The 15,406-nt window shown below is 46.9% G+C and overlaps 1 protein-coding gene across 2 annotated transcripts in view; it reads left to right on the top strand.

Moving 5' to 3' along the window:
* The first annotated feature begins 600 nt into the window (after nucleotides 1-600).
* Nucleotides 601-15,406, top strand: part of CCDC88C (coiled-coil domain containing 88C) — a 99,050-nt gene continuing 84,244 nt past the window's right edge. The window contains exons 1-2 of one of the 2 annotated variants that reach the window (XM_081908407.1): nucleotides 601-2,650; nucleotides 5,293-5,393. In XM_081908407.1, coding sequence (XP_081764533.1) covers nucleotides 2,591-2,650; nucleotides 5,293-5,393 — 161 coding nt within the window. In that variant the 5' untranslated portion in view covers nucleotides 601-2,590. Of the gene's footprint in view, nucleotides 2,651-5,292; nucleotides 5,394-15,406 lie in introns of those variants that run through there. The other variant, XM_081908408.1, reaches the window with a different exon arrangement.

The following is a 15,406-nucleotide window of genomic DNA, read 5'->3' on the forward strand; positions in this document are numbered from 1 at the left end:
TAGTGTGTGTAGAGAGCCAGGAATATACAAACCGGAAGCAATTTCCCACTTAGTTTATATAGTCTTTAAGAGACTGAGAAATTAAAATTCTGCTATTGTCTTAGGAAGATATAGCCCACCATAATTCCCTAAGGCATAAATGGCCACAAGAATCAGTAATGACAAAGATTGAGGAAAATACACCTGAAGGTTTTATACAAATGATATCTTACCACCTCCAGGGTTAATTTATATTTATGGCACTGTTAAGCCTTGAGTGCTGGAAAAGAACTCTACTGCTTTGAGTACTACCACCATATGTGGTGGGATTGCCCAAAGATTTGATACTTTTAGGATAAAATGTTAGTGGATGTTTAGAGTTCTAACAACTAAAGCAAATATTTCAGACCAATTATAATGAGGTATCTGTAAAACAGAGACAAAAATGGGCCTAAGCAAATCCATGGAGGCAAGCGAGAAAAAAACAGGATTGACAATAGTTTATGGGAAGGAAGGTCACACATAATAAAATAAAATAATTAATGCACAAGTCCCAATGATTTCAGTGGAACTTGCATTTGGGTGTCTGGGTAGGCAGGTAGAAGTGAGTTGCAGATGATGCCCCAATTTCAGTGGTCAGACTGGAGGGGCTCACCACCATTTGGGGCAGAGGCCTAGATGTTTGGTCTCTGTTCCTTGTTTCAGCTCTCCCACTCCTTAAGAAGGTCCTCCTGGTAGCTTATCCACTTAGATCCTCTGGTTTGGCGATGCTGTTTCTGAACGCCAGATCGATCCATAATAAGACCGTGGGACTTCCTTACCTTGTTTCCCCAAACTGTACTTTCTGCAGGAGTTGTAACAAGGTTCGAATTATTGATTTATCCCATTTCTACCCCACTAATGAGCTCAAGGAGGCACACATTGTTTTCTTTCTCCCCACATGGACCCTGTGAGGGAGGTCAGGCTGAGAGTCTGTGACTGGCCCAAGGTCACCCCATCAGCTTCCTGGCATGGAGGGGATTTGAACCCTGGCCTCTCACAGGGCCTGATCCAATGCTCTAACCACTACATCACCATACCCTCCAACAATTAGGGACATCTGAAGGAAAAGTGGGATGCTCTGGGATCAAATTAGAAACCGAGACAGCTTCTATAAATCCGGGACTGTCCCTGGAAAACTGGGGCACTTGGAGGGTCTTCACCACTCTTGCTCCATCCCCCCTTGTCTCCCTTTCCCAAATGATTCCCAGGACTCTGGGGTTAAAACCCCTATATACCTACAGGCTGGCTCCACCAATTCCCTTTGTCCTTTGGAAGCTTTTGGCATGAGTTCATGTTTAAACACAATAGGCCAGCCTAACGCTGCCGTCATGTTTGCAGAGACCACGAGCCCAGAAGAAAAACATCCTGCCGCTCCGAAGAGGGGAATCGAGCCCCCACTCTGGGGGCTTTCGTGGGACAGGATTGTTTCTGCGCTGAAAACCAGAGCCTGTAATTCCTCTCCAGTTTAATCAGCCTGCCCGCCGCCTCCTCCTCCTCCCAGCGGATTGTTGGGGACGCCTCCAAAGTGCAGGAGACCAACCCAGGCGCCTGGGACTGAAACCAGAGGCGCGTGAGGCCACACTTTGCCTTTCCTTTTCGAGAAACCCCAAGGGGCAGCCGGCGTCTCATCCGCTCCGAAGAAGTAAAGACTAGCTCGCTTCCAACGCGGCTCACATCCACAGAAGCGACGGCGCGCACCGCGGACTCCGCGCAGCTCAAGGGCGCCCCGATTCCCCTCGCGCGCACTTTGTTCTCGCGGCGCAGTTGCTCGCACCTTCCCAGCCCAAATAGCCCAGAGGCATCTTCCATTGGCCAGTTCCAACCCTTTACCCCAGGCTCTCATTTGCAACCAGCGACGTCCATCAAAGTGGGTGGTTTGGGTTTCTGTGTGTGTTTCTGCCCTCCCCCGCTCCCCTTTCATCTTCGGTTGTAAAAGAGTTCCCGCTGCAGGTAATAACTGCGCGGCGCAGGAGGACTTTGTCTCTTGCCTGGAAAGAGGGAAAGGGCGACGCGCGCTAGAGCGCACAGGCAGAGCGCCTGGGACGCGCGTCCTGCTTGGCTTCCAGAAGAAAGAAAACTTTCGGAAGCTTTTCTCAAGAAGAGGTCCCTTTTCCGTTTGTTCCTTTCCCCACCCCCGGCCCGTCTTGCGCATCAGCAGCCGCTACGAAAGAGGAGCCACCCGCTACGCCCGGAGGCTTCGGCAAGAGTGCGCCGCCGGTGGCTCAGCTCCCGCCGCCGTCCCCGCTCCTTTGCGCCCTGCCCTGCCCATCAGCAGGTTGTTGGCGAGGGCTGGGCTGCCTCGAGGAGGAGAAGGAGGCTGCCGCCGCCGCTTTTGCAAGCAGGAGCGCCGCAGGAGGGCGACTGATCGCGACCCGCGTGTGCGCGTCCCTCCCCGCTGCAGCTCAGGGGGAGGGGAGAGAGGAGATGAGCCTCGTATTGTTTCCCTCGTAAGCCAGTCCGCCCGGGCTATGGGCTCCTCGCCTTTGTTCCCCGCGTGAGCGCAACCAGCTCCAGCCAAAGGCAAACGGAGGAGCCCGCCTCCTCCTCCTCCTCCTCTTCGGGGAGCAACATGGACGTGACCATTTCCGAACTCATGGAGCTCTTTCTGCAGAGCCCCTTGGTGACCTGGGTGAGTTTTTGCAAAGACGCCGCCGCCGCCGTCGCTGCTGTTGTTGTTAGTAGTTGTTGCCGGGGCGGGAGGGGAGCGGGCTGAGCGCCTCTCTGGCGGAGGAAATCGCCTTTCCTCGTGGGGCACCTGGGAGAGGCCACCCAGGAAAGGGGGTCGATTTGGGTGGGGAGGGAGAGAGGAGCGACTTGGCGGCGCCCCTTGGGAAAACACCAACACGGAAAGTGTGCTTGTTGCCTTGCTTTTGTTGGCGCTGCTTTCCTCTCGGCTTCCGGAAGGAAATAAGTTGATGGAGTTTGAAGTGGGTGCCTTGTGCTCCCAAGTAATCCCTGCAGGATTACTTTAAAAGAGAGAGAAGAGAAAGAGTGTTAAGATTTCCTTACTACCTAACTCGTCGCAAAAGTGGGCTTTCCAAATTAAAAGTTTTTTATTTTTTTCGAGCCATGGAACTGTGCGGTTGGAAATGGTCCATTCATTGTGTTCTTTAAAAAAAAGAGAGCTATCCGTGATCAGGCTCATTATTGTTCATTCATAAAAGATTCCTTTCTCTTTTATGGGATGTGGCACCTTGCTCTCCGGCAAGGTGTTGGAAACCCTAAAAGGAAAGGGGGAGGGAACCCCTTTAAACTAGAAGCACTTGTGCGTTGTGACTGTTGAGGCTGCTTTAGCCTTGATGCTGCCCAGATAAAGCTTCACTAGCGACATTCAAACCCCACCAAGATCACCAGGAGATTCCCTTTTGAAAGCCATAATTGGCCATAGCTTCCTCTCCCTCACACACTTCGGTTGTGCCCACATGCTGAAGGAGACATGTGCATGATTGTCACCAAGGGCCGTGGTCTTCCTATGGTTTGTGTGCTGTTTCCTGTGCAGAAATCCTGCTTAGCACTGCAGGTTGAACCATGAAGGCAGATGGGGCACTGCCCTGCGGACCTCATTCTACCCATAACCAGCCCCACCCGCCGGCCTTCTTACTACCAGTCTAAGGAGTGGCACTGCTTGCCAGCTTCCTCCTCCTTTATCTCAGCGCTGCCCTTGCAGAACTCTGCAAGGAGGAGGGTTGGGGGCAAAATTAGGAATGAGTTGGCCTTGCCTGTCATTGGTTCTGGCTCCAGCTCCTGTTGGTCTCCCTAAGCTTCCACCCCACAAGTTCCAATGGGCACCAGCCACCACTGCTACTGTCTTTGGGAATTCATGGCATTGTCTCCTTTCCAACACATAATCCTTCCTTCCTTGGAGCAGGAGTTTACAAAGGAAGGGGACATAGGATTTCACTTATACACGCTAAGGATTTCACTTGCACATATATTCTGGTGTGTGTCCCCCCCTCCCGACCTTTCATCCAGGGGAAGATAAGTTTTTTGAGGTTGGCCTTTGGAGCCAGTGCAGTTTTAAGTCAGAAACAGTCAGCAAAACCTTGCTTGGAACAGAAGGGGAGCTATTTGAAGGGGAAATAATCGAAAAGGAAAGGTAGCATGTGCTCTTTCGCCCCACTTGAAGCCTGATATGATCCATGTATTTAACTCTCCAGTTGAAATCAACTGGACCAAAAAGCGCCTCACCTGAAGCTGGATTGTGGCTGTGAGGTGTGGAAGGAAATGAAGGATGATCAATGATCAAATGCACATCCCTTTGCCCTAAGCGTGAGGATTTCCCCAGTCTTGATTGGCCTATGCTGAATTTACACATGCAGTGGTAGAATTGACTGCACTACTTCAGGCAGTAGGGTAGGGACCCTGCATATGCTCCCTGTACAGGGCCAAGCCACCTGTTAGCCAAGGTGTCTCAGGTGGCAGGTTTGGAGAAGCAGTGGATCAATTCCTCACCTGGCTCACCTGCCTGCCTGCAGAGCTGCCCACCTCCATTTTGCTGAGCGGCTACTGACCTTGCTCCTGTGGCCTGGACAACAGCAATGTAGTGGCCATGCTCCGAAGGGTTCTCCTGGTCACCACTTCATCTGATCGTGGGTCCTTTCTTAAGAGTGAGCCACTGTGGATGAGGCAGCTCTGACAGTAGTAGGCAGTAGCATTTGTTGCTGCAAACAGGACATTGGTGGAGATAATCTCCAGGGCTGGCTCACTCTGAGTAAGGTCTCGTTCCTCTGAATGATAGGTGAGCAAAATGCCTCCAAGGAGGCTTAGGCTTCAACCTTTCTCCCCAAGTTGTTACCTACTTGTGTGGAGTTGTTACACAGAGGAGGGTTCAAAAAAGCTCTCTCCTACCTGCTGTCGGGGTGCGGTCCGTTCTACCACATCACCAGTCTACCATCTGATTTCTAGACCGGCCACAACACCTCATGCCATCTGGTGTGCCATAATAAATTAATAGCAGCAAGCAACGTGTCCCAGGCCTGTAGAAGAGGGCAAACTTTTCAGGTCATGTTGTTCTCTTTTTTTAACATATATGTGTCAAGAAGATTAATTGTGAAATGGAAATTGGATGAAGTAAGATCTTGGAAGGAATCGAGACAATGTCAACTGCCATTGAGATGGATTTGTAGCAGAAATAATGGTGGGTGTTTCCTTAAAGTTAGTGGATACTTTTCCCAGGCATCTTTGCTAACATGACAGGGTCGAAGTTGCAAAGTGTTGTCCCCCCCTTTTTTTAGATCATTTCCTAATAAAGCTTTTTTTTTTTCCTGGCAGGTGAAAACGTTTGGACCATTAGGGAACGATAATGAAGACAAGCTCGCCATGTATATGGACCTTGCGGATGGAGTCTTCCTGAACAAAATCATGTTGCAAGTGTGAGTTACAACTAAAGGGATGAGTGGGGAAACTATGCTTTTAGAACTGGTAGAATGAAAGCATTTGTAATGAAAGTCAATGCCATCGATTCAGCACCCTAGTTTCGTGGGTGGCTGTTGCTGCCTCTTTCCTTCTGGGAAAATTAATCATGGTTCACCTCTGGCTTTTGATTGACTTGCTCTTCTGTGCTGTCGCTGAGGGCTTTTCAAAGCCTATGGTTCCATCACTCAATAGCAAAGTGCACACACTCTTGGGAAGCACATGGTTCCAAGTTCGAATCCTGGCATCTCCAGTTAGAGCAGGGGTGGAGAGCTTGCGGTTGCCCAGATGGCTTTGAACTGCAGTTCCCACCATCGCTGACTATTGGTCATACTGGCTGGGGCTGATGGGAGTTGGTGTGCAGCAGTATCTGGAGGGCTGCATGTTCCCCACTGTTGAGTTAAAAGCTCTTGGGATCAGGTATGGGAAAGATACCTGAGACCTTAGAGAACAGCTGCCAGTTGATGCACTAAATGCTAGATGCGAAACTACAAGACAGCTTCATAATGCCAAAGAGATGCTTAGATGCTGGGAATGGGGAGAGGTTGGCTTTTAAAAAGGGGGGAAAGGTCACGCCTTTTTATTCAATTTATCCAATAATTCAGTTTAGACAGAGAGAAGCTTTTCTTTTTTAAACATGAAGCTTTAATGTTCTGAATGTGCTGCCCTGCCAGAAGCAGGGTGTGATGTATCAGCCCAAATCAGACAATTTTAGTAGCCTATTGTTCATAAAGCTTTTGCAATCATAAAGTCCTTTAGACGTTAACCTAAAATGGCAATGGAGAGAGAGAGGAAACAGTGGTGCCTGGGGAAATATTAATTTGTGCATAACTGTCTTTTCTTTCTTTCTGTCTCTGAGCTCGGTTAAGCCTAATTTTGACCACATCCCTTCCTGTTACGGATTCTGTAACATGATGAAACAACCTGTTTCATGTGAGCTTTGTGCTTGGCTTGAAACACAGCCGCGTTTCAGAAGAGTTTAATCTCAGCAGAATATGTGGACTTGTGATCTTCTTGCCTTAAAGAAAGGTGTAATGTTGTCTTCACTCTCTTAATTCAGTTATCACCAAGCGTCATGTCTCTGTAAACGTTCACAGGTTCGCAGGTCTCCAGAAATACAAAGTTAGTCAGATATAAAACATGTTTTTAGAGCGGTGACTGTCAGAGCACCTCAGCAGAGCTGGTTTTGCTTTTCCTTGTAGTGGAGTTTTCTGGGGCCAGTGTTGGCAGTGTGCCCAGTTGTGCCTCAGGATCAGTGAAATTAAAACCTTACTCCTGAAGGGTTGCGTCTGTTTAACAAGAAACCAGAACTGTGGCTTTTGTGTACATCCAGCCTAAGCTTGCTGCAAAGGTGGTCACAGCTACTGCCTATGACTTTTGCCTTTCATGTTGAGACATTTAGATTCTGCACAGCAGCTACTGCTTTGCCTGTAAATCAGAGGAGGCCTTTTCTCCTCTGCCTCCCACCAACTCCTAAATTGTTTTTTATTGCTTCAGAGAAAGGAATGAATCTGAGTTTCCAGTACAGACTCATCAGTTTTTCAGGCCTGGTGTAAAACTGTCTTTTAAAGTGTTTGGCTCAATACCTTTTAGTGCTTACTGATTTCAGATTTGACAGCATATTTTTTGACTGACTGAGATAATGTCAGTTATTTTGGCATGTGAGCACTCCCTTCGCTTCCTGCTTTGAGCATCAGTGCAGTAAGGTGCCAATCCCCTTCTGTTAAATAGTATGAATGCTTCTGGGTTTTTCTTGCCAGTTTTATGTGAAATTACATCTGCAATTGGACACTGTGTTTCACTGGTGAAATGTATTACCTAGGTGCCATCTTGGCAGTTGGGCTTCGACTCTGTATTTCCCTAATTGCAGCTCACTTCAGGTTGCAGCCAGACTGTGTTTGCAGAAACTGGAAACAGAGAAGGCGGTATTATTATTTCTGCCATTGCTGATTTATCTAAGAGCTGGAGTGAATGGGTCTTGGTTGGAAATGGATGCAAATACTGCCTCATGCATTTTTATTTTTATTTTAATCATTGCTTCCCTATTTGTAAAAAGGCAGTGACGTGAACATTATCTTATTCATTCATTCATTCATTCATTCATTCAAGGCTGAGTGTTGGAAATTGATTTTCATTTTATCATTGTGGGTGGAATAGAACTAAAAGTGACCCTTTTTGCACCATTTGCTGAGTTCTGCATTTGCACATATACTTTTAACTGATCCAACTTGTTGAATTCAGTGGGGCTCACTTCTGAGTACACATGTATAAGATTGTGCTGCATTTTGTTTCATGTAGGATGCATTATAAGGATGTGGGTGGCACTGTGGGTTAAACCACAGAGCCTAGGGCTTGCCGATCAGAAGGTTGGCAGTTCGAATCCCCGTGACAGGGTGAGCTCCCATTGCTCGGTCCCTGCTGCCCACTTAGCAGTTCAAAAGCACGAAGTGCAAGTAGATAAATAGGTACCACTCTGGTGGGAAGGTAAACAGCATTTCCGTGTGCTGCTCTGGTTCGCCAGAAGCGGCTTAGTCATGCTGGCCACATGACCTGGAAGCTGTACACCGGCTCCCTCAGCCAGTAAAGCGAGATGAGCGCTGCAATCCCAGAGTCGTCCACTACTGGACCTAATGGTCAGGGGTCCCTTTACCTTTAGGATGCAATATGGTACTATTATATATTTAAAAGAAGCTCAGTAGATAGGTAAGTCTACTAAATTTCATTCTTGGAGAGTGTGTGTGTATATCAGTACTGCAACTTGGTGGTTAGACAGCTGGGCAACCTCCCTGAAGATGCTGTGTGTCTGACTGATGGACCTATTTCCATGTAGAACACAGAGCTTTAAAAGATTAACTAATCCATTGGGATAGAGAATGCAAGGATGGCTAATCAAATGAGTTTCTTGTGTATGCTCCAGGGACTGATTAAACTTCAGTAGCTCTCATGACCTTAAAAGGCTTCGGATAGACTTTTTTTCTCTCTCTCTCTCCATAATGCCATAGCCAATTTAAATTACTGCTATGAAGTGTGCACACACTCTCTACCCACGCCTTGCAAGTTGAGACATAATTGAATATCTTTATCTTGTACAGCATTTTTAGGGAACTATCTTTAGATCTTAGGGGACGCAGGTGGCGCTGTGGGTTAAAGCTTCAGCGCCTAGGACTTGCCGATCGAAAGGTCGGCGGTTCGAATCCCTGCGGCGGGGTGCGCTCCCGCTGCTCGGTCCCAGCGCCTGCCAACCTAGCAGTTCGAAAGCACCTCCGGGTGCAAGTAGATAAATAGGGACCGCTTACTGGCGGGAAGGTAAACGGCGTTTCCGTGTGCAGCTCTGGCTCGCCAGAGCAGCGATGTCACGCTGGCCACGTGACCCGGAAGTGTCTCCGGACAGCGCTGGCCCCTGGCCTCTTAAGTGAGATGGGCGCACAACCCCAGAGTCTGTCAAGACTGGCCCGTACGGGCAGGGGTACCTTTACCTTTACCTATCTTTAGATCTTATAGAGCAAATGCATGGGTGGGCAGAAGGAAAATGTAGATTTCTGGTTGATTTTTGGTAAATTGCAGGGCCGTCCCTGGAGCGGGACAGCTGCCCCCCTAGTCAAGTCAATAAATAAAAATACTTAACTGACTAATTGCATCACAGATAACTCGGTTCTGTGCCCCCCCCCACACACACATAATGCCTGTTCCTCTAATAAATCCTGGCTATGCTCATGTGCAGAGCTCAGGACTACTGTATTTTTCGCTCTATAAGATGCATCAGACCACATGACGCACCTAGTTTTTGGAGGAGGAAAACAAGAAAAAAATATTCTGAATCTCAGAAGGCAGAACAGCACGAGGGATCGCTGCGCAGTGAAAGCAGCAATCCCTCTTGCTGTTCTGGCTTCTGGGATAGCTGCGCAGACTGCATTCGCTCCATAAGACACACCCATTTCCCCTTACCTTTTAGGAGGGGAAAAGTGAGTCTTATAGAGCAAAAAATACGGTAATCATATTGTATGGGGCTCTCCTTTGCTTTCCTCTCCCCTCTGCCTCTGCTGTGCTCCACCTCTTTATGTTAATGATGGTGACAGACTCTGTGAGAAATAGTGGCAGCTACTCTCTCTAAGACCACTTATAAAATCTGAAGGTAGAGTCAGGTCCCAGGAGCTCCTATGACTGGGTAAGGGTGGCTGGAAGGAGACAGGTGTTCAGATATGGGGAAGTTATTCTTCCCCCTGAAACACCAGGATTCATATGAAAGCAATTGAATCACCAGCAAATTCATTTATTTTAATTAAAAGTTTATTGGCATAAACACATACAGTTTGAACACAATAAAAATGATGGTAAGGGTAAAGGGACCCCTGACCGTTAGGTACAGTCGCGGATGACTCTGGGGTTGCGGCGCTCATCTCGCTTTATTGGCCGAGGGAGCCGGCGTACAGCTTCCGGGTCACATGGCCAGCATGACTAAGCTGCTTCTGGTGAACCAGAGCAGCGCACGGAAACGCCGTTTACCTTCTCGCCGGAGTGGTACCTATTTATCTACTTGCACTTTGACGGGTTTTCGTACTGCTAGGAGCAGGGACCGAGCAATGGGAGCTCACCCCGTCACAGGGATTCGAATCGCCAACCTTCTGATCGGCAACCCCTAGGCTCTGTGGTTTAGACCACAGTGCCACCTTCGTGAGAGAAGAAAAACAAAACACAGATACAGAGGAGGGTTAAAAAAACAACAACCCAAGAAACTACTGAAAATAAAGTGTGGTATTCAATTGTTGCCTAGGAGAAGAAAAGGTGGGTCAATTGAGTTCTCAATAAAACTTCTCCACATACCGTATTTTTCGATCTATAGGATGCACATTTTCCCCTCCAAAAATTAAGGGGAAATGTGTGTGCGTCCTATAGAGCGAATGCAGGCTGCGCCGCTAAGCCCAAAGCCAGAACAGGAAGACGGAGCACTGCGGAGGGCTCCGTCTCACTGCTTTATCTTGGGGATGGCTGCGCGCACAGCCTCTCCAGGGCAGCGGGGTGCCTTCACCCCGCTGTCCTGCAGAAGCTAGCAAGGCTGTTCCTAAGCCAGAACAGCAAGACGGAGGGCTCCGTCTTGCTGCTCTAGCTTGGGGACAGCTGCGCGTAAAGCCTCTCCAGGGCAGCGGGGCGCTGCGCTCCAAAGGCTTCAGGGATCTTTGAGGCTGGCGGTGGGGGAAAGAAGCGCTTCCCCCCACCGTCAGCCCCACAAGCTCTGGTGAATGTACCTTGAACGCACCTTGTTTTAGAGGAGGAGAACAAGAACATTTTTTTTCCTGTTCTCCCCCTCCTATGGTCCGGTGCGTCCTATGGAGCGAAAAATACAGTACTTGTCTGTAGAGCAGGGCGTTTAGTGTGCTGTCCAACTGAGTTAGCATAGGAAAGAAACTTATCAGCAAATTCAGAATAATGAAAAGAAAGTTACTCTTCACACAATGGATTGTCACAAGGTGTGCTGCTGGGCCAGCCACTTGGAAGGCTTTTAAAGGGTTCAGATAAAGTAATGGGAGGTTGGTATAGCCAGTGACTGCTGTTCATAAGCACAGAAAGTACAGTGGTACCTCGGGTTAAGTACTTAATTCGTTCCGGAAGTCCGTACTTAACTTGAAACTGTTATTAACCTGAAGCACCACTTTAGCTGATGGGGCCTCCTGCTGCCGCCACATCGCTGGAGCACGATTTCTGTTCTCATCCTGAAGCAAAGTTTTTAACCTGAAGCACTATTTCTGGGTTAGCGGAGTCTGTAACCTGAAGTGTATGTAACCCAAGGTACCACTGTTCTTCCTCTGGACAAAGAGAAAAGGGTGGCCGCCTGGCATCCTAGCCTTGGCATTGCTAGAGGGTGTACTGTTGTCACCACTTATCTCTGTTCTATGGGGCCTGCATGTCTATTACTGTCCTAATCAGAAACATGTTTTGCTCATGCTGGAGAACAGATATTAAGCAAAATTCCCAAATGGCTTTGCCAGCTTTTGAGAAAACATTTGCATGGTCACTCCACCCAGTGAATGGAATTTGACATTTGTACGTGCTGGGGGAAGGGGAGTGCAACAACCGCTGCAAATACCTGATACAGTCTCCTCTGCTTTTAAATGGAGGGCTAGATAACTTGGGTCTTCAGCTGCTTTCGAACTGCAGCTCCCATCATCACTGACTACTGTTCTTGCTAGCTAGGAATGGTGGGAGTTGTTGTTCAAAAACAGCTGGAGACCCAAGTTTGGGAAACACCGGATTAGAACAATGTTGTCAGACTCTGCAACTCTCAACACACCTGACTGTTGGCTATGCTGGCAAGGGATGATGGGAGCTGGAGTCCAACAGCCTCTGGAGGGCCACAGTTGATTTAAAGTACAGTGGTACCTCGGGTTAAGAACTTAATTCATTCTGGAGGTCTCTTCTTAACCTGAAGCTGTTCTTAACCTGAGATACCACTTTAGCTAATGGGGCCTCCCACTGCTGTCGCGCAATTTCTGTTCTCATCCTGAAGCAAAGTTCTTAACCCGGGGTACTATTTCTGGGTTAGCAGAGTCTGTAACCTGAAGCTTCTGTAACCCGAGGTACCACTGTATTCTGGACACCTTGCTGGGAGCAAACACAGTGTTGCTGTCTCTCCACCATTGCCTGCTTTGTGCGCTTTCCAGAGGTACTTGTCTGGATGGAGAGAGTGTCGTAGACCTTTGGTCTGGCAAAGCAGTTCATCCATTTTCATATTATGGTCTCGCTGTGCATAGTCATCCAACTGAGACCAAGGTGAAGGACAGCCGGCAAATTGATGCCTGTAAGACAATCTACTTCTATCCCTCCTGTGTTTCATAGGCATGTCTGTTTTGCCAGTATCTGCACTTAATATTTTATTAACCGCTTCCCAGGTGGCAAGCTGGCGAACCATACCTTAGCCATTGTTCCAGGGGCAGGGGCTTGTTATACAAGGAGAGTTCAACAAGTTATATTGCTTGTCTTTCATTGTCCCCTGTATCATAGCCTCCTTACTGATCTCACTGGGCCAGTAAAATATTTGTGAACCCAAAACTAACGATAAGATGGACAGTTCTCAGTGCACACTACTGAAAATTACCAGAAGACTCTTAAAACACGGACAGCCATTCTTGCATTCCCTCCTCACCACTCCCTGTGTAAGTTTCATATGGCAGAGTGGCCATGGAAACACTTTCAAGGAGTTTCACATAACAACTGTTGTGGGCTGAGTTCTTTTATTCCTAGCTAGAGAAAGCAATAAGCATATACGCCCCACATAATAAGGACAGCTGTAGAGAAATGACTAAACTGTATAGGCTCTAAATAGTGCTGAAACCAGGATGTGGTTAGATCAGCAGCTGCCCATCACCAAAAGATAGGTGCATGCTTTCAGCTGCTCATCATAAGTGCAGTGTTGCAAGCCAGATCTCGAACACAGGAGCAGGTCAGGAAACTATTGTCCAAGTTAGGGCAGCAGCTGGGACTCTCTCACAAACTGAGTGCATAATACTGGCCAAATTATTTTGGGAACAGAGACAGATTTCCTAGAGTGGGATTTTCTATCTGGCCGGGGGGGCGGGGGAGGCTTTAATAAATTGAAATCCATTTCCTGCCCTTTATTTATAAATATTCATATCTTCTTCTTCTTTGGTGATCACTCGTAGCTGAGTAAGATTGTCTTCCATAAACATGGCCTGATGCTGGTTTATAGCAGTATTTTTTATTGATGGCCAAAATCAGATTGCCCCACTTTGCCCAATGGCTCAAAGGATTCACTCTTGTGCTTTGCACAATATGGCTTAGCTGTTGTTAAGTCCCCATAAATGTGCAATAAAATGCTTAATGAACTCACCTGCTCCCAGAATAATAAATAACTAAATAAAAATGGGTGCAATAATAAGCTAATAAGAACTTGAAAATATTGAAACAGGCATCTGTGTTAAATGCTCTGGAATTTCTGATGCAGTAGAATGGAATTGTGCTCATGAGATGCTCCTGCCAGCAGAAGTGGGGAGCTGGCTTTCACTGATATCACCTTCCCCCTTAGTCCCTTGAAAATCTGTTCCAGAGCATTGGAGGACTGTTCAGCACAGTGTGAAAGGTGGTTCGAGGTACTGTAGGGAAAGGGAGGATCAACAAATAAATGCTACCAAAGGCTGTTCCTGTGGGGGATCTTCCGCTGGATCCCAGTTCCTTCTGAAAATGGAAGGAGCCATTTTGTTCACAAATGGTTGGTTGGAATCCCAGACATACATCTTTTGAACTGTTCCCCCAGGAACCTGGAGGTTCATTGGAAGCTTCTCAGCAGGGTTCCTCACCATAAAGATAAGAAAGAGTGGACAGCTCTGCCCACCACACATGCTATTTCCCCCCGGCTTGTGCAGCCACCGCAGAGTGTTTGTTTTGTTTTAGAACCCGCTCTCAGCTCATCTACGAGGCATTGATGGGACCGAACTGGTTTTTCTACTGCCTACCTCTACTGAGCGTGTCTCCTATTTATATTATTTATATAATATAATATCCTGCATCTCAAACACAACTGTTTTTGAGGCGAGTAAAATGCTCCCTGGAATTCTCTCTTAATGTATCAGAGTTTCTTAGCAGGTGAGTCAATGAGGAAAAGGTTCCCCGAAATAGAGAATAGCATTTTCCGGCTTTTGAAAGCTTACCCAAGCCTCTGTAGAAGTTCTTTGAACAAAAACAATTCCTGCACCTATTTGGCATTTCAGTTAATCTTGGCATTTTTAGCATAAAGGTTAGACATGAGCTTGTTTTTCCATCATGTTCTTTCCAGTACACTACACTACACTGTGATTATAATTGCAAGCAATAGAAAACTGGCCTTCGGAAGTCGTTTATCTTTCATGGCTGTAGTACAAGCAGTGGCAGGTGCCAAATATCCTAAATCAGTGTGTTTTCTTTTACTTTCTGTTGACTCAGGACAGTGAGCTAACAGGTACTGGCTCTGTTGAATAGCCAGAAGAGCCTGTTGATATGCATATAAAACAATGTGGAAATGTGAACAAATCTGTGAAACATCTGCTTGTTGAGTTCCCCACCCACAACTTTGATTTATTTATTATAGGCATTTGCAACCTGCTCTTTATCCAAAGCTCCCCGGCCAGAGAAGCTCCCATGCCCCAAATTTATTATATAAAGGAAGACAAGTACAACCCACAGTCCCTTTCAACTCCCAGAATTCCAAAAGTGCACCTGGACCTGACAGGCTTCTCACCCAGACAGGCTTCTGGATTAGGTCATGTTTGATGCTGAGAACTCAGTTGGCAGGCTGTCTGAGAGTTAAATGATTGAGTTCACATATTCTAAAATTGAAGGAAAGGTGAACAAAAGAATTTTGGGCCCACAGGGCACTTGGCTGTGATGTGAATTTGCCAGAGTGTGGTGTTCACATGCTATGCCTCCTGGTGCAATTTGCTTTCCTTTTGTTTTTAAAACTTACTCATCTCCCATATATCAGTTTCCAAACTTTCTTCCCTACAGACCACCTAATGGGTTTTCCACCTGTTGGAGCAATTGTAATGTCTTTGCACTTCAACCCTGGCTTTAGACGTGATTGGGGGAAACCCACATTTGAAGATAATGGTCTGCTGCTTTCATGTAGTTTGGACATTACCCGTGTCTGGCATCATCACAGGCAGGGAAGAGATTTTATTTATTTATTAATACATTTATTTATTTGGTTTTTCAGCTTAAAATTTTATAATCACATATCCAACATACAACATAAAAACAAGATTCCAAAGAATCTCCTAGACTTCCCTCCTCCCCTTTCGTGGGTCCTATTGTTAGTCATTTCCTCCTGTATCTTTTATAATAATCCAAGTCTTTTACACCTCCGTTATGTCCAAAATTCACCAATAAACTACAAGTATTCCAATCCTACTAATGATTTTAGCTGTTCACAATGGTTTTAAAGATAATGTATAAATTCCCCCCATTCCTTATTAAAATTTTGGTCTTC

Source organism: Podarcis melisellensis (genome assembly GCF_964234715.1).
Source record: "Podarcis melisellensis genome assembly, chromosome: 1".
NCBI classification, from domain to species: domain Eukaryota; kingdom Metazoa; phylum Chordata; class Lepidosauria; order Squamata; family Lacertidae; genus Podarcis; species Podarcis melisellensis.